The sequence below is a fragment of the Larimichthys crocea genome, chromosome XII (genome assembly GCF_000972845.2).
Source record: "Larimichthys crocea isolate SSNF chromosome XII, L_crocea_2.0, whole genome shotgun sequence".
NCBI lineage: Eukaryota > Metazoa > Chordata > Actinopteri > Sciaenidae > Larimichthys > Larimichthys crocea.
In genome coordinates, this window is record NC_040022.1 from 18455071 (window position 1) to 18480765 (window position 25695).

Sequence of the window (25695 nt, forward strand, 5' to 3'; positions counted from 1 at the left end):
GTATTTACATGTTCTGTGTTATAATACAACAACAATTAAATCCAGATTTTATTTTGTTTTGTTTGTTTTTTTTGTTCATTTCGTGTACGTAACTACAAATAAATCAGAATTACAAAAGTTTTGAGAAGTACAAAACCTTCAAGGGCTCTCCAACATAGCAAAGATAGAATTAACGTTAGTACTTTCGGTAGGAACAAAAATAGCAAACACACTTGAATGCAGTGTAAAAAGCTTATCGTCTAAAAACAAAACGTTATAAAATACCATTCCACTGTCATAGACATCATTTGAAATAGTGTCTTTGTGGTACAGTCCAAATCACTGCTGACTGCGTTAAAGCAAACTTCAAAATAGTCTTTAGCTTTAGTACAAAATTTTTTTTTTAAAACGAGAACACTCGGAACAAAACCTCTGAAATGTCCGACGATGTATGTATGTGTGTGTATGTGTGTGTGTGTGTGTGTATGTGTGTGTCTGTGTGTGTGTCAAGCCGTTAGCGAGATGAGACCTGGAATGCCATGAAGTTGGCTTGGTTCGACTTTGACGTACCCCGAAGAAGCAGACAGGACACTGTTCACCCTTATTTACCCGCTGCACTGATTTCTGATTCATCTTTAAGAGCATTTTAAACATCGGATGTATCTACTGTGGCTTGATTCAACACACCTCCCTGTTTCTCCATTTGTCGTCTAAAGTGCAGGGAAAAAAATCACACCCTTATAAGGGCTGCTCTTTAAAAATTTTGTTTAATTTCGCTATGACTGTTTAATGGTATTTTATAAAAAAAAAATCATTCCTCATGGTCACGACCCCTCGTGATGCATAAGAACATCACGTACTGTATTTCAAGCATCTTGAAAAAAAGTAACTTTAAAATCCACTCTTAGTGTACGAGTGGCATAAGAAAGAATCCCCTGTGATAGCACAGATATATATTTATATATATTATATGCAGATACCATGTTACATCAAGTCATATGCTGCGAGCCTGCTTTTTAACAACAAGCACAGACTCGCCTCGAAACGCCAACTCTGAACACTACAAACAAAAGCGCCGTCTATCGGTGCATAGGCCTGAACGCAGCCTGTCTCCAGAGCGAGTGTGTGTGTGTGTGTGTGTATTAATGCTGGACCGCCTGACAACAGCAAACCAAAGCAGGGACTGTAGTGTGTACTTAGGTCAGAGCTGGACATGAAAGCAGTGTAAAACCAGGACGTTTTTAAGACGACTGCTCGACGAGATTTGAACTCCAGCATCGTCAACTTGCTGTTTTTTTTCTCCTTTCTTTTCTTTAGGGTTGTGATGTGAGCGAATGTTGAGCCATGTTTAAAAAAAAGGTGCGATCAAAAACCCTGTGCCTGCAGAGGAAGTGATACTCCAGATGATGTCCTGATATTTAATGATCAAGCACGGGGAACAGGACACAATTAGAAGGGCTTAGTCTGATTATCATTCAGCATTGGTTAGCAACAAGCCATTAATTGAGGAAACAAACACAATTACGCTTATTAACTGTTAACGCCAGATGGATGCGAGCGGTTATAGGCCTGTTTTCCCGTCTCTCTGTCTCTCTCCACAGACGCCAGAAAGCAAACTATTCCTGTCCCACGTTACCTCACTACTGACGCTAAAGCACAGCAGTCTATGCGTAAGCTCGGGACACAGATCCAAGACGAGCTCAGTGACAGAAAACCCTAAGCCACGGGACACGGGAGCAATGAAGATTATCTTTCAGCCTAGAGGTTTTTAGAGCTCTATATTAACCTGATGAATTATTGTGAACACCTGAAAACCATTTCTGAGGATAAAAGGTGCAAAAACAAAGGTCTGTTCACCTTTGATTAACTGCTTTATACTTTTGTTTAAAAAAAATGGCAAAAATGGAACAAACCTATTGGATAAAAATAGTTGACAAAATTATAAACCATTCATCTTCTAAGTTATACAGCTGCATTTTTTCAACCTTAAAGAGTGCCAAGAAGTGGATGAATGAACCCCACCCCCACCCCCCCAAACACTGTAAAACTGTAAAAGACAAACAATTCTGAACCCCCCGCCCGCCTCTCTTCTCTCCCACCCCACACGGAATATAAAACCCACAGAGATCAGTAAAATCCAAATTCAAAAACAACAATGTCCACAGGACACCAAATGCTGACATATGCAATATGCACACACCAACAGAGAACAAAAAAAATTTCAGAGTTCTGGTACAAAGGATAAAAAGAAGAAAGCAAAAAGAATCCCGGTGTTTTGGTTTGTATGTGACGAGTCCAACAGCGTTGTACTGAGTGATAACAGAAATGTGTCTTCCTGCAGGTCTGTGAGAGCAACGAGAGTGTCCGTACAGACCTGTTGTATGTCTGACACGTGCCTATAAAGTGTATGTGGCGAAGGTGTGGTCCTTTGTGTGTACATGTGAGAGGGGGGAGCACTCCTTCTGGCTTCAATGGTGGGCCATGGCATCTGATGAGACTACAGCAGTGTGGTGGACAGGCAGGGACAGTCAGTCATTTTGGCTATGTACACATTCGTAGTCGGTCCATGGCTCCCCCAGGTGAGTGTCATTTTCTCAGGTCTAATACACAAACCTAAAGGAAAAAAAAAGAACAGGAAGAACCAAACAGTTAGACACAATGACACTTTCTCAACCACATGAGTTTTTTTAGACATGTAACTGCTGTGAAACAATCAGAAAATAATTTTATTTATCTGATTAACAGCTTTATCGAGGCTATAGAGAAGATTCATTTGAGACGCAGCACTATATCATTTATTCCTAGTCAGAAAAATATAATAAACGCTGTTTTGTTTAGTGGAGTGTATGAGTAAGAGCCGAGTACATTATAAATAGAGTACATGATGGCCATTCACTTGCTCTATTGTCTCGTAAATTGTTGGCTAACAAACTTATTTGACCACTTGAAAACTAATAAAAATGTTCAAATTTCCCTCCAAAATACGACCACAACACCAAGTGCAACAAAACAACAACAAAAAACTTCATGCTGTGGAGATTTCTGTAAAAAACTGCATACGTTTTTTTTTTGGCAACTGAACGTTAAGTTCGTATTACCAATATACCAGTTTAACAAGGCTGTGATTATCTTTGAGATTTCATGAGGTCATTTTATACAAATTTAAATAAGTGAGGTGAAGTCGAGCTCATTGAATTCACAGAGTCTCAGCTAAAAGCTACAATTATAGATTTTGAGGGTACAATTTTAGTTTGGAGCAAAAAAAAAAAAAACTATACTGCATTCATTTATTTTACAACACTGTGGATATTTAAAAATTACTTGAGCATTATTTGTTTGTTCTTTGCAGCTTCACTAAAAATAAAAAGGTCATTGAGAACATCTCCACGGGGGGGGGGGATTACCAGTTTTCTTGTATGCTCATTTAGAAACTGTGCAAACTTCCTTTCGCTGCTTTGTTGTGGTTAGTATACGTTACACTAAAGTCAAACTCTGAACACCACACACACACCACTACTTTGCCGTTTTAAACTGTGGTTAGAGAGTGGGAGTGGGATCGGCTGTCTCAGTGTTAGAGTCTTACCAAATATATATAAATTTAAAGGACGTCAGTATGCAGAAATATTTTTAAATACACCTGGCTAAAATAAAACTGCATGGGAATAGTGTGTATGTGTGTGTATGTGTATGTGTGTGTGTGTGTGTAAAGAGGAAACTCATCTACTCACAGACACTTTCATTCACATATCTGGAGATGACTGAGATGAGTTATTTAGCACCCTTCCCAACACGCCAGCATGACATGGTTAGAACTGGGGCTGGATAATATGGTTAAAAAATAATCGCTAAAATAATATTTTTAGGCTATGCAGCGATACATGATCCCATTGGCAATCGTCTGACGGGATTTTATGAAACTGTGGTGGATGGACCGTGGACATTCTTGGTCTAGTCAACAATTTAATAATCACAAGTGATTGGGTTAGGTATGAATAGTTATGACGCAGCAAAAAAGTCCCCCTGGATTTCCTTTTATACATTTAAAAAACAAAACACTATTTCATAAGACCTCGACAGCTCTTGGCTGGAGATCTTGCGGTTAAACTGCCATCTTACAGCTCTTTTCCTTTCTTTATTTTCCATGTAGGTGTTTCCTCTATACCTGTGAACTGTTTTTCTGTTCTCAGCTGCTTTCCACTGCAATTTCTTTTACCCTGAACGGTAACCCCCCCAGAAACAGGGTTTTTTTTCCCCCCCCATAAGGGTCTCTGTGTGTCATTCTCTCATCCTGATGCTAAGAAGCATCCTCACAGCATTAAATATTCTCAAAGGGATCTGATTAAGCAGTTTGTCAGCGATACATTTTCAGATTTTTATCTCAGCCCATCTTTCCTGGCTACTATGTTAGCCAGACAGTCAAACACCCCTCGAGTCAATGCATCAATGCTGTTCCATCTCAAAGGTTTTGTGAAGCATTCTTAGGAATTTGGCTTGCACCAGTGTGGAAACTTTTTTAGTGCTTGAAATGCTTCAGTCATCATGGAGTTATGATATTATAACTTCTATACATTCAAATAAAAAGCACACAAAAACAGTAAATGGCAATCGTTCTTTTTATCTGCTACTTCTAAAAGCATGGAAACTTTTTTCTTTGGTCAATTGAAACCACTTCCTGTGTGACATCATATCCTGATCTTGTTGTCATGTTAGAAGATTTAGAAGTATTAATCATATTTATTTGGGTCATGCAGCGGGCGGCTCGAGAAGAGTTTCAGTAACATACTGATTGACTGAGACTAAATAACTATTAATACTACTATTATTGCTATAGCTACTGTAGTTGAACAGCTCACACTGGGTTTTAATAACACTGGTGCATAACAAGCTAATCATTTTATGATGAGTTATGATTGTTAATACATGAATAATTGGGTGTTTAGAGCTATTATGTTATCACATTGGAATGTTTGTATAGTCTAAATTACAGTCAATATTGTTTTGATTGGTTCATAACGTTTGAATGAAAATTAAACTTTATGCCTCTTTGAAATATTCAGAATACTTAGATGTAAAACCACTTCACTTTCAACAACATACAGCAGTCAACAGCCAAGTCAAAGTAGCTGATAGATTTCAGGTTTTCATTTCCCGTTTTCATTTCCCGCCCCAAAAGAACCACAATATCTGTTATCTCATTGCATTGTGGGTAATATAATCATCACGTCATTTTCAACAGTAATAAATGAGAATGATTTCTTCAGAAAGTCCACCAAGTTGTGGAGGAAAAAAATGTGCCATTCATAATTATATTACTTAAACAAATAACACATAAAACAATGAACATGGATCTCTCATGCTATTTGTAGAAGAGCCCCCCCCCCTTTTTAAACGTCACACCATGGAACAAATTTACGGTACAGTGTGTGTGCAATGAAAATGTTTCCAAAAAGTGAAAGTTGACAAAGTTAGTGACCGCTTTTTGACATTTTTTAAAATAGCAGATTTCACACAACAGAAATGTCCTAAATCCTAAAAACAACAACAAAAAACATTTGTACATATTTGTACATATTTTATACTATACTACAGTAGATGGCGAGCAGTGACTCATTTTCCACACTAATGGCTCTATCTAGTGTTAACTATCGGCACTGCAGCAGCAACTTTTTATGTGACATTCTCATTCAGTTTTTGAGTCCATGTTTCAAACTGTCGGCTCAGTTTAAGCAGAGTTCACAGCTTACAGTTTACTGCTGTGTTCAAGTGCTGATCAACTTTCTCATGTGAATTCATGCACATCTTTTAAGGCATGAATGAAATAAGGAAGTCCCACATCATAAGTCAAACACTTAGCTTTTATTGCCAGCAGAACTAAGTTGACCTCAGTGTCGTCCCGGATTCTGACCAGAGACATTTTATGGTGTCAGCTTATCTCGGTCAACCTTTAATACACACTGACCCACAAACTTCCTGGGTCAGCAGTTTGGTGTGGAAGTTGAACATAGAGGCCAAATGTGCATGTGTGGTTGCTAATTTCAGTTTATATATGTAATGAAGCTCTCTGGCAGCACAACTCACCGATCCATCTGATGCACTGGCTCCTACTTTGTCCCCTGTGGCATTCCAGCAGACCTCAAAGATCCCTCCTGTCCCCCGGTAGCTGTGGACTAAAGCCCCAGTCTGAAGAAACATATACACCCATACACACACACACACACACACACACAACATATTTATCCTGTGTGTTTTTTTTTTTAACATAACGGCTATAATATGATGGCTAATGTTTATTGGTACATGCACTAATTAAGTATTATCCAAGACCTGAGTGTTCCAGATGTGGACACATTTGTCGAAGGAGCCGCTGGCGAGGTGCCTGCCATCGGGGCTGAAGGCCACGCTGTAGACGGGCTCCTGGTGGCGGGTAAGTGTGTGGATACACACCCCGCGCTCCACGTCCCACAGACGAACCGTTGAGTCAAATGATGCGCTGGAGAAAAGACGAGAAGAGGAGTGAGCTAAGTGTTCGAGAGTCATGTTGCGATAGAATGAACTGCCATGCGTCACACAGACATGTCGGCTTTCATTAGACGAAATGACCTAATTTATCACTTGTTCCTACATTTCTTACACGGTATGTATGAACTGTCCAACCCGGGACCATGTCCTGGAAGGCCAACATGACAGGTGCTGTCTTCCAGTAATAAACCGTGGTTGGCATTGTCAGTTTGTCAATTCTGCTCATGCACCGTAGGATTTTAGGGTTGTTCAGGTGGAAAGCCCGCTCTGATCTGCTCACCCCGTGTTATTTCTTCAGACTCAGGTGAGCCGCTGCGGTGTCATTCACAGGTACAGCTGAGAAGCGAGCTTGCCGTGTGGTGACTCACAACCGACCTGAGTCTGACTAAATCTGTAGTGATCTGCAAACGCAGAGGCTAATTCTGGTGCCTCAGTTCCAGAGTCCAAGTCAAACTTATTACGGCAAGTCAAACCTGAATATTATATGAGCAGCAGCCCTGAGGTCGCTGTCAAATATTTTATTGATGAAGTTCTGTCAAAGAATTGGACTGCTACCAAGAGCAGAGGATAGAGAACTTGTACAAGTTATTAAAAATTCAGGAATACAGATTAATCGAGGGTATCTTTATATCCTGATATCTCCTTATAGTTATGGGGAAATACATCATTAATTAGAAAGAAACTGCAGACTTCTTTCTTTATTTTTCCAATTTAAGGATGTAGGATTCCACACACAGTATTTTCACACAGTTGTATCGCTATAAATACTGAACTATCCTGAGGCATATTAGGTCAAAACAACACAAGGAGAGTGAAGACTCACCTGGCCAGCATTAGATTGGCGCTAGGGTTGTTGGTCCCGGGGCCTGTGGGGCTCCACTTGATGGTGTAGATTTCTTTACTGTGGGCCTGGAGGTCATGGACGCATGAGTCCTGCTTCATACTCCAGATCTATGCCAGAAAGGAAGAAGCCAGCTGTCAGTATGGCTTTTATCACAATTTATCAATATATCCAAACAGGAATTTGTTTGATTCAGGCTCATTTTATGTGGACTGACCTTCAGTGTCATGTCGTCCGAGCAGGAGGCCAGCAAGCTGCCAGTGGGGTCCCACTTGATAGCGTTCACCTCATTCTACAGTGAGTAAGATAAGTGTCCGTAATCAGTATTTGACTGATGTACACAGACAACAATATAACAGACAGATTAAGAACCACTTTGTATATTTGTTTGGAGGATTTTCCAGACAGTCATAAGTTTTTAGACTTGATAATACACCTTGAGAGTTAATAACATTAGAGGCTACAATGAGGCAGAGCCAGAATTCATTTCAGCTACCGTACAATGCTTTAACAGGAGTTTATTCTGAAGGTTTCCATTTCCCTCCCTGTCAGAAAAGCTCACACAGGAGTCCTGTCTTACCGTGTGTCCCTGGAAAGTCTTGACAGGTCTGTCCTGACCCAGCTTACACACATGGATGCACATGTCTGTGCTGCAGGAGGCAAACGTGTTGTTGCTCTGCCAGTCCACGTCCAGAGCAGGTGCTGTTGAAAAGCAGAGAGCTTAGGGCTGCCGCAGCAGCAGGTACATTTCTTATTGCCACATTGGATCTGATAATTAGCTATAAGAACACTGTTAAGTGCAGATAGTTGTCACAATGCCGAGCTGTTGGGCAAAATGTGTAAAAATAAGTCGGGCTTCATATAGCAGTCACAACGTGTGAAGCTGTAAATCTGCATTTATCATCGCTGTGGTCTCACTACGGTTCAGCAAAAGGTAACATCTGTCTAAAAACAGACGGACTCTTGTATGAAAAGTCACGTGCAATGATGCAGCTGACTCCTGTCACTCACCCGAGTGGAAAGGAAATTGTTGCTTCGCCTCTCCTGTGTGGGCGTCCCAAATAATTGTTGTCTGTGTAAAGAAGGAGATTTTAATTATTTATATTAAACTTATACAAAGCGCATGAAGTTTACATCAATAAGAACATCACATAAAATGTAGAAAAGGTGTACTTGTTTTTAAAATGCTGAAAGTCACTGAATGAATAATGAGCACAAGTTGAGGTAACACTGTGTGAGTCATTATACTTCAGGTCACTAGATGGCAATGTTGAACAATGTCTATAAATTGTCATTTTGTGACAGCACCTCAGAACGTCTATCTGACTCTCACGAGTCAGCCCTTAGGGTTAGTTTAATCAAACAGTGTGATGCAGGTACACACTGAGGACGGCACACAAAGTCTGCACAGACCTGCCCGCGGACTTAACACACGTTAACACATGAAGACCCATTTAATATTTCATATTCAAGTCATGAAGCATCCAATCTATCCACAACTGTTTCTGGACTACAGTTAAATGTGTGAGCAACCAGAGAGTGCAAAAGTTGAATTTAAAACGTAGAAATGTTTTTGGCCACTTTAAAGGTTGCGATGAGCTGAAAGATGCTAAAAAGATCCATACAGCTGAGTGTAGTGAGAATTTTCAGAGATTTCATCAATACGAGCAACTCTTTTCACATTTCATCAACCATTAATATAAAAAAATGTTGATCAGCGCAGCTTTAACATCACAGCAAATATTGCTTCCTAGAAAACAGTTTAACATTTTACAGTACAGCTGTAAGAAAACAAAAAACAAAACAAAAAATCTGGCATTGTGGTGAATAGCTTTAGGGCTGTAGAGTGTGGCGGGTGTGCCACTATGAAACCATTCACCAGCATTCTCGCTGCCAGTGCTCCTTCTCTCATTCACTGTCAATATATCGCTTACCAAAGTAAGCGTCTTGGCACAGACTGCAAGCCAGACGCCATGCCGAAGTAGGTACACAAAATAAGACAGGCCAGGACACAACTGGGAGACTATCATAGTTCATAGTAACCCCGCCTGGATAGTGCTCAGGGTTCAGTGATATTTCAGGCGCTGGAGCAGTTTGAGCAGACTGATTGTCAGGTTAGCGCCCACAGCGTGACGGTTCTCCTGAAGTTGATTCTGTTTCAACTTTACAGGTCGTTGCATTATTTTGGGCACACCCTACACCCACCCATGAATGAATGCATTTTTGCTGCAGTGCCTGATTTGGTCTGAATCAACCCATAAGTTCACTATGTGACTTTCCACCTCAACATCCTGTTTTCATGGAAAATGTGTCACATTTGAATAACTTTGAAGACAGAATGAGATGCAGTGCTCATAAGGTCACCCCAGATGCATCTATCAAACTTTAAACTCTAAAATCAATGTGCCTTACCTTGTCTACACCAGCACTGAGGATGAAGTTTCCTTTCTTATTCCACTTGAGTGCAAATATAGGACCTTTATGCTGACCCAAAGTACTCGCCAGGTTACCTGAAAATATATTTAAAAAAAACAACAACCTCAAAACCAAGAAACATTTCACTATCCATGCAAAGCTATGACGCAGTAGAGGGTAAGAATCTTACCGTCTTTTGTCCATATTCTGGCGAAGCCGTCATATGAGCCTGTCGCAAGCAACGTTCCCTCACTCTGAAAGAGACGGATGACTCTCATTACTTTGAAGTTTAGTCTTTCTCAGCTTTATTTGCATATTCTGATTCAGGTTGTTAAAATGTTTATATTTTCTGCTTTGCTCATGAACAAGGCTCACATTAAGAAGTAGTTAAAGACAGATAAGATGTAAGTGCTGATTTAGCATTGTGCAGTGACTTGTACTACTCAGGGAAAAAATAGTTTGCAGCTGAGTGGCATAAAAGGCTTTTTCCCCTGTGGGAGTGACTCGCCCCCATATATCTGGTTGGAAGGAATGCCTTCAGCAGAGGTGGTGGTCATAGACATGACACACGCACACACACACAAACACACACACGATTAGATTACTAAAATCTGCACTCAGTGGAACAGACACACGCACTCATACTCACATTCCAGTCTAGTGAGGTGACGTCTTTGTTGCTGGGTACGTCCTGGCCCCCTTCCCGTATGCAGTGCCTCAGAACCAGCTGGGTTGATCCGCCTGTGCTGTTCTCACTCAGGTTCCAGATCCGTGCTGTCGAGTCTCCGGACCTGCCCGAGTCAAAAACACACACAAACACACAGAGATCCAATCTAACATTAGACACATAATACAGCTTTGTTGTTTTTGTTGTTGTTTTTTAAATCAGTACTGAAAATGGTATAAAACTGACCATCGTTGCTCTTGAGTAGGGTTGGGGTATGAAAGCATTTTAGCGAACCTGAACCCAGTATCAAATCCGAAATCTTTTTAAATCCCTATCAAACCTTTTCCCATCATCTGTTGAGGAAAAAGGAGAAGAGATTTTACAAGCACAAAACTCATTAACTTTTACGTGGTCTGTTTGGACGTTGGCCTCTCTTAAATTATTGGACTGTGCCACGAGTAAACGCATTTTTCTCCATTTTCATTTCATTTTGAGGAGTGGGCCCATACTTTGGAGGAGGACTGCTGAATATACAATATACCCAGCTGAATACTCACCACTATTAGCCTGGCAATTTTTTCTTATAAATGAGCACTAAAAGGTTGATTTAGGACGGGTAAAAGTTCAATGACAGTTTGGAAAGATAACGAATCGTTCCGGTCCTTGATTTTGTTTTGTTCGGCAACGTTAAATCACTTCATCCTACTGACAAAGAGCTTCGATCCATCCGCTGTGAAGGAAATGAATGTTATGGATTAACACTTAACTGTTAATTATGGCTTAGGGTGAGGACCATTTTACAGTTGGACAAAACCTATACCTGTGATAGGTGTTGATGGGGACAAAGAACTTAAAATAATTTCATTATTTTATTTGCTCTGGTGGAAAGTTAAAGCTGTAAAAGTCAGACCAGGAGATGCATCTTGCCCAGTCACATATATTTTGTTGCACTTTGTTTCTGACTGACTTGGGGAATTTAGGGGTCTCCTGTGAGCCGTGTTGACAAAAATACTGGGAAATATGGGTGAAGATGTAAACATGTGACATCAACAAAGAAAATCATTGTTTCGGTGACTAACAAAGCTGTCCATTTTACTTTGTTTGACTCAAAACATCAAATAAGAATAGAGTTAGATGCAATAATTGCCAGCTAAGATCTGCAACCGTGTTAACAGAACCCAACCCTAGTCTTGAGGCTATCTGTCTGGTTTTCTTTGAGCCAAAGAACAAGTAGTGCAGACTTCTAAATATGGTGAAACCGCAACAAATTACAATGACTGTAAGCCGACCGGTTGCACAATAAACCTTTAGTCATTAGTTGTTACTGGAAAAGTCGTCACATTTCCAGCAATAATGTGAAATATGCTTTCTTCTTTGATTACTTTGTAAGAGAGTCTTCTGCATGACTGCACTCAACTTGAGAGGGATAATAACCCTGAAGAACAATGACATCAGTCAACAAAGACTTGTTTAGTGGTGATTAATGAGGAAGGACTTGCTTTCCTCAGACACCCCTGAACAACAACAACATGTTATTATTTTAAACATTTGTTGCTTGAATGTTTTGAAAATGACCTAGCTGGCCAAGAAGAGATCTAATAAACCTCCTATTGGCCACAAAAAGAACCAGAGGGGCTAATTTGAACAGTTGCTGCTGTGCATGACTGTCCCAGTAACAATCGCACGTTTCCAGTGTCACCAATGAAAAGGAATGAGGTGAGAGATACTGACCCGGAAGCGAGGAGGTCATTCACGGGGTTCCAGGCACAAATAAAGACTTCGGATTCGTGACCTCGCAGGACCATGGCTTTACTCTGAGGGATCTCCACGTCTCTGTCCACCTCCATCATCTCTGAGTGGTGATCTACAGGAAGGAGTGACGAGGAACATACAGTATTTATTAACTTCAGTCCGAATGTTCTGGAGGTAGCAATGATGCAACTGTAATTTTCAAAAGCTAATGGAATATAAACAAGGTAATAATAAATCACTGCTTCTAGTAAAATCGCCTATTACTTTTAAACTGAATTACCGGTGCACACAAAGTCTCTAGTTGGGTGGACCGGCAAAGTATATTAGCAACCGAGGAAGCAAACTTCATTCATTTTAGCAATGGCAGTGGTCTGACATTATCCAATTTCCTTCGAACCAGACCAGTCCCACAGCAGTGCACGTGTACGTCATCGTCTGATCTCGTTAATTCAAGCAGTATGGCGACACCGCTGTTTCTCGACAAGACTCGGGTACACTGTGCTGCACTGAGTGAACAGCAGCCTGAACAGCTGACAGCTGTAGAATTAAAGAGCAGACTGTGCTGTTACTGGATGACCAAGAGTATTTGTACCATACCGCAGCTTGTGCAAACTTAGGCGCTGTGCAATATTTAAGTCACAGAGCCCACGTAAGACACGGTTAGTGAGTAAACTGAAACGTTGCACCCATCTTTAGAACTACCTCTCCCTCTCAGTACAACTATATAATTTGATTCTGAGGCGCAGTGCATTACTGTGATTAAAACATGTTGGGAAAGGGAGGAAGGTTTAAGGGAGAACAACCAGAACACATTTTTCCTTTTACACTAAAACAAACAATTGTATGCTAGAAAAAAGGTGAGAGGAAGACGCAGAGGCCGTGCTGCACGGGCAGACCAAAACCACAAGGAAACACGTGGGAAAACACCAGAGTGACTGTGTTTAATGTCAAGCAAACCACAGATATTTACAAAACAAAATCCCAAAGTTGTACTGTAGCTGCACACACACAGAGTTAAACAGAAGTGATAAACTCCATGCAATCAGATATGCGTGATATAATCCATATTGTTTGGGGCTGGGTAATCGGTTCTATTTTCATATTGTTCAATCATGGTTACTCAGGATCGCCAGTGATGGCATAGCAGGAGGGAGTGGGGGGAGTATCCCAGTGAAATGCCAGTATGTGTGCCGAAAGTGAGTCGAAAGGATATTACACAACCTACATATGTGTGCCAATGAAGGACATGCAAACCAAACCACTCGTTTATTTGCTGGTTCATCTGCCCTCTGAGGCTCTAGCACCACAGCTGCCAAGACGCACCTCGCCAGCTCTCAATATTAGGAGCTTTTGTGAATTACTTCAGATACAAGCTCGGCAGCACGAGATGGGTCCAGTGCACTGTTGCAAAATATCTCACAAAGGATTCAGTGCCATTTCACACAGGTTAGGAAGAAACTTGAGACTCAGAGTCTCAGTCGGCCTGGACAAAAAAATACTTTCTCTATTTAGTAGTAACCTTCATTTCAAAAGTCAGCGTGTCTGTGATAATATCACAGCATGGCCAGCTTATTATCTTATCTTAAACATTACAATCCAATAATTCATATCCATAATGTGAACTGCTCGTATGGGGAGCAGAGCAGATTTAGGTGAGCAGACATGTGAAGAACGGAGATGTGGGGTGTCAGATCCATGAATAGAGATGGCAAACAGGTTTGTAATGAAGGTAATAAAATCCATTTGTCACTCATGCTGATTAATGTGGCTCAGTGCACATACAGCTGTCTTATTTCAATCACAGTTCTGATAGTAAGTTGGCTCAAATTGCCTTAATATCAGTGGAGGAAAAACCAACCGTCAAACTCTTTGTCTGCTTTACCTTTTAAAAAATTGTCATCCCTGCCACACAACTTCCCGTGAAAGCGGACAAAAATACACAGAAGTCAGCCTCTGTGTATATCCAGCTTGCACAGCATCTTATAAACATAAAACTGATTATGTCAAGACATCTAACCCAGGAATAACATCCTGCATAAGAACAGAAAAAAAACTATCTAGAACACACCAGTTTGTTAAGGAGCTGATTCAGAGATTGTTCAGAACCATGAGTTAGCTTACTGGCTAAGGCGTGGGATCCGTTTTCCTCCCCGTTGGCAGCGCCCTCTCCATTCTTGGTGCTTCCCTGCGGCCCTGTGACACTACCGCTGCCTGCCGCCTGCTGCTGCTGCTGTTGCTGCTGCTGCTGCTGCTGCTGCTGCGCCAGCTTGTCCCTGTAGGCCTGCTGCCTGGTCTGGACTACATCTGGCATCACAGCGTCGATCAGAGAAAGCGATTCGATTGGCCGCCCGTCAAATAAAGTCCCATCCTACAGAGATAACATGCAATTTTATACATTTACTTCATCCTTCAGATTATCCATCAAATACACTGCAATGTATCAACCAAAGAGTTGAAACATAAGGCTGGCAGTATATTGTAAGGTCACACTAATTAGTAAGTGATGGTTTAAAGATGGAGCCTGACCTCATTGATGCTGACTTCAGCCTCCACATACTGCAGGCCCTTCTGGATGATGGAGATGAGGGCAGCAGGGGGCACCAGGGCTCCATTGATGTTGGACTGGCTGATGTGGCTCTCTATGCCAAAGGTGAATGCTGAGTGGGAGAAGCCTGGAGGAGGCAGGGATCATTTGGAAAGTAGGATGGAGTCAAAGTTAAATAGAGCAGCGGTAAAGATAATATTACATTTGAAAATGAGAGGTTTCTACGAAAACAAACATGTGTAACACCTACCTGACTCTTGAAGGTATCTGTAAACCAGGAAATTGACCTCATCACTGCTTATGCTCATTTTTAGTCCTGGTGATTAAACCATTGGGTCAGCACAGGATAGGAGCCTATAAAAACAGACCACAGAGTGTTTAATTAAGAGCTGATGGTATTACACATCATAGAATAGTAATGAGCTGAAATGAGCATCTAGTTAGCATCTTCATCACTCAAGTGCATTAACATCCCACAGGAACATTAATGGAGAGTAAAAAAGTCAGATGACATGTAGGGGCATTGAGCCAGGTGAGGGCTGTCTCTCAGACACACACACACACACACACACACACACTGAGGATGGTGTTACACTACGACCTGCCCACGTAGCTCACTACCACACTGGCACGCACAATGAAAACTGAGAAGAGGAAGAGGTTAAAAAAAAAGAAAAGAAGAAAAAACACATCACCTTGCTTGACCTAGATCTTGCAAGTTCAAAACAGTGAAGTAGCAAGCTGTGAGCCGCCATTTGATAAATAATGTTTGGTCCCTCTCTACTTTTGTAGGCTGTAGAAGCTTCCTGGCTCTAGGCAGGGCACCAGTTTCCATTCATTAACCTACAACTGGAAATAATTACCATTGGTCTCGGGGCAGGCTGGGTATTTTGGCCTAAAAGGTCTGCAATAAGATGGGCTTTAGACCTCAGCAATAACAGATCCTACAGTGCTTGCACCCGGGCTCCATATTTATTCATGCAGAACCCGCACTGTTTAAATTGGACTGTGGAAATAAACAAGGGGTCTGGACGGGGGACAGAACCTCTACTGTTTCCATCATGCCAGGCCGCTGAAAAAGTCAACATGTCTCCTGCCGCATCCCAGAGGCTCAGATCCAAGACCAACTGAACCAAGAGGCCTGGAATCTAGTAGAAGCCCTACAGCTATCCCTGACCAGGTGGTCAGAAAGTCCTGACTGCTAGTGTTTCTCACACCGAAGCTACTAGAACTCAGCAAATAACTGGAAAAAAAATCTTACAGAAGACTTTCCAACAATAAATAACAATCTTTCTACATAAACTCCAGCATGATTCCAACAGAAATTGATTTTTTTTCACTGCACCAATGCTGTACTCTGACAGCGTGTTGTGTTTTTCCATAGTGTTTTGTTTTGGGTTCACTGTGGTTACAGTACACAGTGAACAGGTTGATGAAACTCTTGAATATCTGACAGCCTGTTTTGAAAGGGTGCCGTCAAATGTCACCCCCACGCAAGTGACGCAGGAGCAGTGAACGGGGTCAGAGCTCACTTACAAGAATAGGATGAGCAATTCGTCTGGCTGACATGATCTAGCATCTGACTGCTTCGTGAACATCTGCGTGGATCCCATGGCTCAATCAGGAGCACTGCCACATCAGTAGCTGTTGCCATTTTTGCTTTTCAAAAACACAAAACAGCTGCAAACCTCGACACGGGAGTTACACGTGCAAATGATACATCCTCATTTGACTGACTTGTGCTACGTTTTCATATTTCCAGGTGTTATGGGCAGAAAGCTTTGGAATAATCAGCTAACTGGCAGCTAGCAAAGCAGAACTTGGGCCTAAACAACAAGCAACTTTCAAGTCTGCGACATAACATTTTAACTTCATCACATGAATAGTTACGAATCATAACTCCCCAAGAGTCAGACTATGCCTAGAATGGAGAGCTCTCAAGATTTAAACTCACTGACATTAGTCTCACATTACCAGAAGTCCAGACTGCACTTGCACTGTGCCAAAGTCAGTCTTGTACTACATTACTTGTACAGATAACTGAGTGAGAAGGGTGTCTGGCAAAACACGCTTGCTTAGAAAACACATTTCTTGTCACGGTGTGGATTTTGAATACATTTGAATGACGTTTACCTGTGTACTTTAATATGTGATTTAGAATGCAAATGATGACAGGAATATAGAGCTTCAAAATCGTTTGCCGGCACTAGTTAATCTTAAATTAGAACTTGCAGTCCTAATTTATTTTCATGCCACATTTTGTCTTGATTAATCCACAGCTTCTCCTGTCTCTTTTTCAGTCACCCCCTTAAAACCAAAACAAGTCAAACTGATGGACTTTGAGTTACAGTGACCACCCACCAAGTATTGCTGAATAGTTCAAACAGGTGTTAAAAACAAACAAACAAATAAACACGTGAATGAGTCGACTGTACAAACACTCAAGTCCACTCAAGACACCCCCACACTATAGACCTAAAACCACGTACAATATAGATGTTACGGCACTCTCTTAACCAACGGAAATTGTTTGTTTCAGAATTGCAGTTTCCACAGTTGCACATTTATGTTTTGAAAAGATAGTGGAACAGTGCCACACAAACCTCGAGCACCGTCTATCGATTTAGCAGTGGAACCACCATATTAATATTATTAATAAGATGACTCAGACCAACCGTATGGTCTCAAAACAACTATGAAATAACACCAGTGTTGCATGACCTTTAGAAATAGATGTCAGACTGTCGTAACTCCTGTTCTTGTAGGACATATTCTTACCAGGAGCTCACTCTCTCTTAACTGAAGTGGCCACAACAACCACTTCTCCTACATGTAACCTCAGCTTAGTTTTGAAACAACAAGGCACGCAAGATATTCATTACATCTACAACAAGCAAACAGTTTGAGCTGTAACTGTAGCTCTTGATTATTGTAACAGCTATGTAAACAACTGGGTCATTTTAGATATTCAAGGTCAAAATTTGAGTGAGTTTAACACACTAGACAAGTTGAGCATGTTCCGACCCTTATTTAGAACATGCCTAACACTAAACACTGGCCTTGAGTCATTCCTGTACACCGTCTTCCCACTGATTTGAAACAAAAGCTAAATTTCAGCCACAGTCTTCTCAATATGACTCCTGACACGTTGCCATAGTAATATCACCAGACTATACAAGTGTGCAGCCACAGAAAGAGGCAAAAATGAAATCTATACAGTGTGTGTGTGCCATTAAACGGTGAGATCCCTTACCCATGTGATCGAGAGGTCTTCAGATGCGCATCATAGCTGCGTCGTCCTCAGCAAGAACTCTCAGCCCCTGTAAGGCAAAGACAGAAGTTGAAACATCTACATTACATTAATAATATAGACCGCACTGTTTCTGCACACAAAGTGTTTAACTATTACGTACAACTATGGCTTTAACTGCAAACATTAGTCCACAACCTCCCTCTTTGTAAGCAATTTAGCAATCTGCCCTGACTCCCTGAGTAACGCCTAAGCCACGTGTTTTACACATGTTGCCGTGTGTTTAAATCTTGTTTAATACCCACAAGAGCCATAAGCTTTTGTGACAAATTACCTTAATTAGAGTGGACATTTTAACAGCGGCGTGTCAGTGAGTGGGTGAAAAGGCAGCCAGGAGAAAGTGTTCTGAACAGAGGGGCGTGTCACCAAACAATGACAGAAAGTGGGTCAGCGATGTAAAAAGCTAAATCAGTCAGTAGATATCGGAGCTATGCACAGTGCAACTGTCCCCTGGTAGATAATAATTACAATACTCCTTGAAGGAGAGGCATGCTTATGTATAAAAAAAAGCAAATGAAACAGACATGTAATTAGAAATTCAATTTAGTCATGATACATTTTCATATTAGTTCTTGTACTGGGGCCAACATGCTGTGTGTGGGTCCGGTTTTCATGTACACTCAAATGCGCAAGTCACATTTTGTGAAGTCGCCATTTCATAAGAAAAGTCGTCTGTGTGACGGTCGGACCTGGCTCACTCACACTCATTTCGTGCAAGTTAAGTCACCATGCTCATCTGCCGGTGGCTAAATTAGCAAGATAGCACGGCAAGCTATTTGCGGAAATACATTGCACACACACACTCACGGTGGCGGTCTGAATGGGCTGCACATACTACAGTGTGTAACGTTACGTTAACCCACACGCTTTGTATAGCTGATAGTCGGCGACCCCGACGAATGGCTCACAATGTAGTTTATTCCTATTATTAGTGTTATCATAAAGCAACAGATGCTCCTTCCTCTGCTAATGCATCGCTCTGTCTATGAAGTGTAACATTTAAGTCAACACTGGTGTAATGTAGCGGCGGGCTGACAATTGTCCACATGTCATGGGTTATAAAGTGGGGGGAAAAGGGAGTGTGTTTGATCGGCGTTAGCGTTTTAGGTAATTGTAAAAAAAGAAAAGAAAAAGTAAACACACACAACTTGCGCTATCTTCTTGTCTGCCTCTCTTAAGCACTGCAATTAACAGTTTACTATTTACAAGCCGTTTGAACGCGGCGCTGCCATGAGCTGAGTAACGTTAGCTCACCGGCTAACACGCGAGTTCACGTTAGTTTTGCCTCGGCGGCGGCCGTACCCGTCACCGCACATGCAAGGGGAGGCAAAGACTTCGTTCATTTGATGCAGGTCACCAACACTTAACTAACGCAACGAACACTACACGGCGTATCGCTTTTTGTTGTTGTTTTAAATTAATTTAAATAGCAACGGAACACAGTCGGGTTAAGTTAGCTTCTTTGAAACCCAGCTAACACGCTAGCTAGGTGGCTAACGCTAGCACGCTATGCTAATGACAGTGTTGCTATAATCTCGTACCTACTTGGTTAAAACGTGTGTTTTTTTTTCAATTGACGATATCTTCCACGGCTCTCGTGTTCAAAATCAGACCATGTTATCTCTTTTAATCGATTGCAAGACAGCTGGTTTGTCGCACATATATTAACGATCATTAGGTTATAATATTTAAACTGAAGCCAGGCGGTAAGAAGCCAGCAACGGCTTCAGACATTCGACACAGTGGCGTGACCCGACATGCGGAAATGAGCCGCCTGTAACTACTGTTGTTTCAAACCGCCACTATGTAATATATAGCTCAATATCACGGTGAACCCGTGACGACGGCGGCGGCGATGTATTCACCTCCACCTCGACACAATACGGTCAAGTTAGGTGGGAAACCTGTGTAAGAAAAGAAAAAAACGAGCTAACACGTCTATAAACTGTCAACGGTTATTTCAAGTGTCTCTAATGTAAAGCTAGTGAGATACACTAACCTATTTTTTGCACCACCAAACAACAACAACAACACCTCGTGGTTTGCTTACAGCCGTCCTCAGGCGTTGATTAAACATTAGCTCCGGGTCCGTTTGACAAGTTCACACAGCAAAATGGAGCCACATTTCCTCGTTGAAACCGACCAATGAGGTGGAATAGAGAGAGAAAAACGCCGAGGCCTCTGGAAGTTTGTCCCGCAGCCAAGCACCAGTCATAACAACAGTGCGCGCCCATCCCCCACTACACCTCTTTTTTGCTTGTCTGGTCACCACTAGCCATGGATTAATGACACCCCACCCCCTCTCCTTTGCTCAGTCATTCAGACTGGGAAAGTCAACAACAAGCTTACATCATCATTGCAATCTGTGTTTTACACTGATTTTTTTTTTTTTTTTTTTTTTTTTACCCATCCCCCCACCCCCTGTGGAACATAATACATAATCATATTAATTTCTTCTGTGTTCCCAGCAAAGCAAATACCCTGAATACACGCTGTACCCAGATCAGGTACAGATTTATGTAATGTCAGGGATTCACTTGAGTAACAATTCAGCACTGACCTTCAAATTAGAGTATCTTGTATCACTACGTGCCTTGTTTGACTGGGATGAATGTACCGTCCCCGTTTAAGTGGCTGTAGGCAGTGACTGTCTGAGCCTTTTCCATTGTTGAGATGATGACATATTATGAAATGCCGACTGGGGGGGGGTATTCAATTAGTTGTGCAGCAAGTGTGCAGCTTACACTCAATGTGTTTTTCTTGTTACCACAAATGTAACCACCCCTGCTGGATGCATGCATGGATGCACTACATCCTTTTTTTTTTGTTTCACACACGACCACAACTTTGAGATAGTGTCTGTCAGTTTGTGAGTCAAATTTAGCTGACGCTTTTATACAAAGTGACTTACAAAACGGGGAAACAATCAAGGTACAGGATTTATCTTATACAGGCTTAGGATATCATCTTTAGCCAGGTTAACATTGATCATATGACAGAGGTACACGATTTGCATGTAATCAGATGGCAAGAGTCAAAAAGGCATTCATTTGTATAGCCTATCTGATTAACTGTGTTGTTGAGTGATGGATTTGTCTGTAGCAGATGCTCTGTGCTACTGCAGTCCACCGATTCTCTGCCTTTGCTACCTCCCAACCTCTGAGCTGTTTGATCCTCCCACTCAATTATCTCAGTGCTCATCTGGCCCTTTGTCAACATCCTTGCAACTAGTTCACCAGAGACCTACCAGTCTAATATCTTGTGCCGCACATTCACTAATAGGGATGGATGATAACACATTTCAATGCATTGTAATTTCTTTAGAGCAAAAGCTGGGACAATGCTACCAAAGGTGGTCTCAATGTCAAAAACCAAGGCACAGAGCTAGGCACAAAATTATGCAAAGCAGGTTTCGGTTTCAGTGATGTTTGTCTCTACTAGCTCATGTACAGGGTGATTTCCCACGTTCTGCCTCTTGCTTATTTCTCCTCAAGCCAGGAGAAACAGAAATATGTACTCCATCACTCCCACTGCGTGAGAGTGTTTTGGCTGCCAGTGAAGAAATGCGAGGCAAATTCCTCTTCTCCAATGCCAGGCTTTACGCAATATATGATTCACTCCACGGGCAAATATTGTGAATTGACTTGCCTCTTTTCTGTGACTGTGAATCCTACTCATTCTTTTACATATGTACACATACTGTATAATGTACATTAACATATATAATAATATACATGTCAACATTAATTAGTAAAAAGCTTCAAATCACAAGTTCCGCCTGCGTTCTCCAGTTAAATGAAATTAGCACTGTTTCCTTCCATAAATGTGAGACTGTAAGGAATACAGCAGCGTGGTATCTGTGTGGGGGCGGGGAACTAATCTGCAGGACAATAACACAAGGTTGCTATGGATGTGAGCACAGCGGCAACACTGATAAATATGTGCTGGGCCTGTTGGCATTGTGCAATTGCTTGGATACTGCCACACAAGTGGCACCAAGCTTTATCAACTGCCTTAGCAACAGCCTTTTCATTTCTGCGTGTGTGTTTAAAAAAAACACTGATCAGGAGATTAGTGGATGTGAAGCTATGAATAATAACTGGAATTTTTTTTTTTTAACCTGCAAACCCCCTCAGAATAAGCAATACTTAAAGTGACCCTCTGTTGCAAGCCTACATGCCCAGAATATGAAATGTGACTTCATTTGTGGCTGCAGATGTTTGTCATTTCTAAAGATAACGGAATTTATCTCAAAGATCCAAAGTGTGATGAAAAATCTGCACGTTGCTGAGAGTATGTCTTTTATCGCAGGTGCCACTCACTCACTATATGAATATTATTAACACTCCATATCCTACATGTTAAATAACAGCAATTCAAAGATAAGATCAGGCCAGCTTGACCCTAATAGCTGTCAAATATTTGAGCTAGTCACCTCACGCGCATCATTAACATGATGTATTATGCCTGCGAGAGAAGGGACTGCAGCTCAGCTTCACTGCCTGCTCAGCAAGAGCTATTTTTAGATCCTGAGAAACAAAGAAGCAGAATTGCCTTTCATCCCTCCTCAAACAATATTGTTTCACCTCCAAATGTGGTACTTAAAGACAGTCTGCACTTCTTAAGAGCTATGTTTAGACCCAACCTCAAATAAATATGACTGCCTTTCCATCTGTCCATGAGTCTTTTTTTTTCTTTTTCGCATCCTACTATATTTGTGCATATGTTTTCCCGCTGTATGCAAAAGGGTGCTGTCATTTTTTTCAAGGATAAATCTAAGGTTAGGGTATAATTAAAGGGGAAAGAATCTGAGCTATGAGGCAAGAAGGAGCCGTAGTTTATCAGGGAGACTGTCTTATATTCTACTCTCTAGACATCACTGGATGGAGCTTGGAGGAATGTAAATTGGTGAGTAGTGCACACTTCTATCAGAATTTGATCTGATGCTGCCACAATAAGGGACAGACTTTCATAATAACACACACACACCAAGGGGGACGAGTAAAGACTGCAGCCAAGATGGCTCATTATCTATGGTCTGTGAAGGAAAACCCCCTCCCCAGCTGGTCACTACCCACAGAGAAGCTACAGCATTAGAAAACTGCAGATTAAATTTGTTGGAGAAAAAAATTGCAATGCCACATGCTATATTTAATAATGATTTTTAAAATAAACACATTTCACAGAAGTCTAGCACACAAAGCAGAATCTTTGTTCACAATCCTGAAATAAATAATATAGATGTGAAATGCTGGCAGCGGAATTTTGAGCATTTTGTCGATATCAGAAGAAACTACCAACAAAACCTGATTTTTTTTTTTCTGGATCAGAATGGTTTTGATGGCTTTATCTGCAGATCTAGTACATTTTTGCAGCACATTTTTGTGGCAACAATAAAAAAAGATGCTGAATATGATGAAGATGTGATCATTGTATAAAGCAGTTTATTCTCAGTTTTTCAACATCAGAAAAAAGATCAACAATCAAATAAGAGATAGTTGTTTGCAGTACATCTGTTAATAATGAAAGATACAAGCTTAAGATACGGCTTTATATATTCATCACCAACACACTGACTAAACTGGCCTTTAGCAAAGTAGCTACTGAAATATTTCCAAATAAAAACGCTTGTCCACACTTAATTTTACCAAAATAAAAGCATCACTCCGAAAAGTCAACCACACCTTAATTAAAGTGATCTATTGTTGATAATCAGTCAAAGAGGAAACACCCCCAATTTATCTTTGTCCAGTTTCTGAGGTTGCAGAGACACCTTGTGGCGAGATGTGGCAGAGTTGTGTCGTCACAGTGTTTGAAGCGGTGGCCTTCAAGTTGCATATACATACTGTACATTTGTGACATGTAATGGCAGAAGTGTTTAAAATACTTGCGTTGGAATTCTTCTGTGGGTGAACAGCAGTGCCTGCAACAAACATAGCGACAGGCCCACTGTCGAGCCAGTTATTTGGAGGTGCAGTTGAGATTCATTGTGCTTGACTGATTCATTTTAAGCATGACAGCATTGTACAGGGAACTCATATTACTAACACAGGTATGGAAGGCATTCTGCTCACTTGGGGTAAGAGTTTAAATAAGAGATGGCCAGCTGCTGTCCCTGAGAGCCAAGACCATGTTGGAGTGCCACTGCTGACAGTTGTAGCCCAAAGTCTGGATTATCATAACAACACATCGGGAAGAAGTAGAAATTCACAGATTGTAAGTATTACCACTGCTATTTCAACACAGCACACACTAGTCACACACAAAGGATGGGGCTTATTGTAATTCAGATCTGTAAAGACAAGAGATTATTGCAGGCACCACAAAGAAACAGTGAGATTGTGAACACAGATGGCAAAGACCATGTGCTCAAAAAATGATCCAGCCAACAATACAGGGTCAGCTTTGGAAATTCCACAGTATACAGTCTCCTTTTTATGGAGTGCCTTGATGAATCTTAACTGGATAATAATGATAGGAACGTGCTGTTTTTCACCTCTGTGTTTGAGGAACAACAACACAGTAAATAACTGCAAAATATACATAATTAAACTCTGAATGGATGACTGGGTTTGACATTGTGTACAATAATATGAACTGCATGTCTAATGTGCTTGAGTCTATAATGGCTTTCTCTGTTAACACTGTCCAGTTGCTGCGTGCGCACTTCAGGTAAGTGTTTACTGCTCCGTTATACCTCTGTGGCGTGCTGTGCAGTGAAGCGTGTGACTTTTTAAAGGCACCCAACACTACAGAGCACCTGACAGGGAAGCAATAATCACTGGAAGGACAAAGCAAAAAATACTTCCTGAGACATTCTTCATCAAAGAGCGTGTTGATAGCAGGCCAGGCTTTGAATTCCACTGTGCAGTCAAGCATGCAAGGTAAGTAAACACCTACTAAAGCAAAATTTGCAGGATCAAAGCTCAGAAGCACTCAGATCTACCTATATGTTTATGCCTCTATCTATTTATTTTAGTTTTTGGATGGACATGCAATATGAGCTCAATAAATCAAAAGAAAGTTACAGATAAGTCATATAAGATGATAAATGGATTCTGAGACAATGGGCCCCTAGGCACAGACATGTAAAATGGCCCCCACTCCTCCTACATAGGAGCAAGATACCCGGACTGCAAGAGACACAGAATGACATGGTTGTTGAGCATCCGTTTGTGCTTGTTTTGTGTCTGTTCTTTGTCTTTTGCATATGTTTGTGGTTGTTTTGTGTGTTTGTAGTAATTTTTTTGTGGTCATTTTGCATCTCCACTTTTTGCATCTTTTTGTGGTCATTTTGTGTCCCTTTCTAGTTGTTTTGCATCTCTTTCAGTGACACTGTGGGTGAAGCAGAATTCCCAGGTGTTGCTATTGGTTGCAGCTGAACTTCAGTAATTAGTTTACACTGGAGATAAACTGAGACGTTTGCCCAGGGGCCCTCTGACCACTTGGGCCTGGTACGCCCATTCAGTAATCCATCCATTTAAAAGATAACACCTGCTCTGTAGTTATGTCCTCTACCATAAACCATTTTGGTTTATCACTCATTCAGTCTCAATATGGAAGAGAGGCAGCTGGAAGAAATATAACCAAGGACACACCCATAAAGAATATACAGTAAGGCCGATCTGCCTCTAGCTCAGGATATCTAGTTCATTAAACTGATAATA

The 25695-nt window shown here is 41.2% G+C and overlaps 1 protein-coding gene across 5 annotated transcripts; it reads right to left on the reverse strand.

The window, feature by feature from the left end:
* Positions 1–208: 208 nt before the first annotated feature.
* Positions 209–20271, reverse strand: LOC113747163 (F-box-like/WD repeat-containing protein TBL1XR1). 5 transcript variants are annotated; one of them, XM_027285853.1, is made up of 16 exons: positions 20063–20271; positions 17972–18038; positions 14969–15072; positions 14700–14845; positions 14295–14541; positions 12153–12285; positions 10404–10545; positions 9945–10008; positions 9752–9849; positions 8351–8411; positions 7920–8041; positions 7557–7631; positions 7322–7449; positions 6304–6469; positions 6058–6159; positions 209–2592 (listed from the first exon to the last, which is right to left on the reverse strand). In XM_027285853.1, exons 3-16 carry the CDS (start codon positions 15024–15026, stop codon positions 2566–2568), a joined length of 1569 nt encoding a protein of 522 aa, XP_027141654.1. In that variant the 5' UTR covers positions 15027–15072; positions 17972–18038; positions 20063–20271; the 3' UTR covers positions 209–2565. The 5 variants fall into 5 exon arrangements, with proteins under 5 accessions (XP_027141654.1, XP_027141650.1, XP_027141652.1 ...); XM_027285849.1 differs by having other exon boundaries at positions 2245–2592; positions 20079–20271; XM_027285851.1 differs by having other exon boundaries at positions 2245–2592; positions 20028–20271.
* Positions 20272–25695: the final 5424 nt, after the last annotated feature.

Bases quoted from the DNA above. Each gene is read 5' to 3' on its own strand.
- LOC113747163 (XM_027285853.1), bottom strand. From the start codon at position 15,026: ATGAGCATAAGCAGTGATGAGGTCAATTTCCTGGTTTACAGATACCTT. The intron at 14,846-14,968 runs GTAGGTGTTACA...TGCCTCCTCCAG, and splicing joins CAGATACCTTCAAGAGTCAG to GCTTCTCCCACTCAGCATTC. The intron at 12,286-14,294 runs GTAAGCTAACTC...TCCTTCCTGTAG, and splicing joins CGGATCCCACGCCTTAGCCA to ATCACCACTCAGAGATGATG.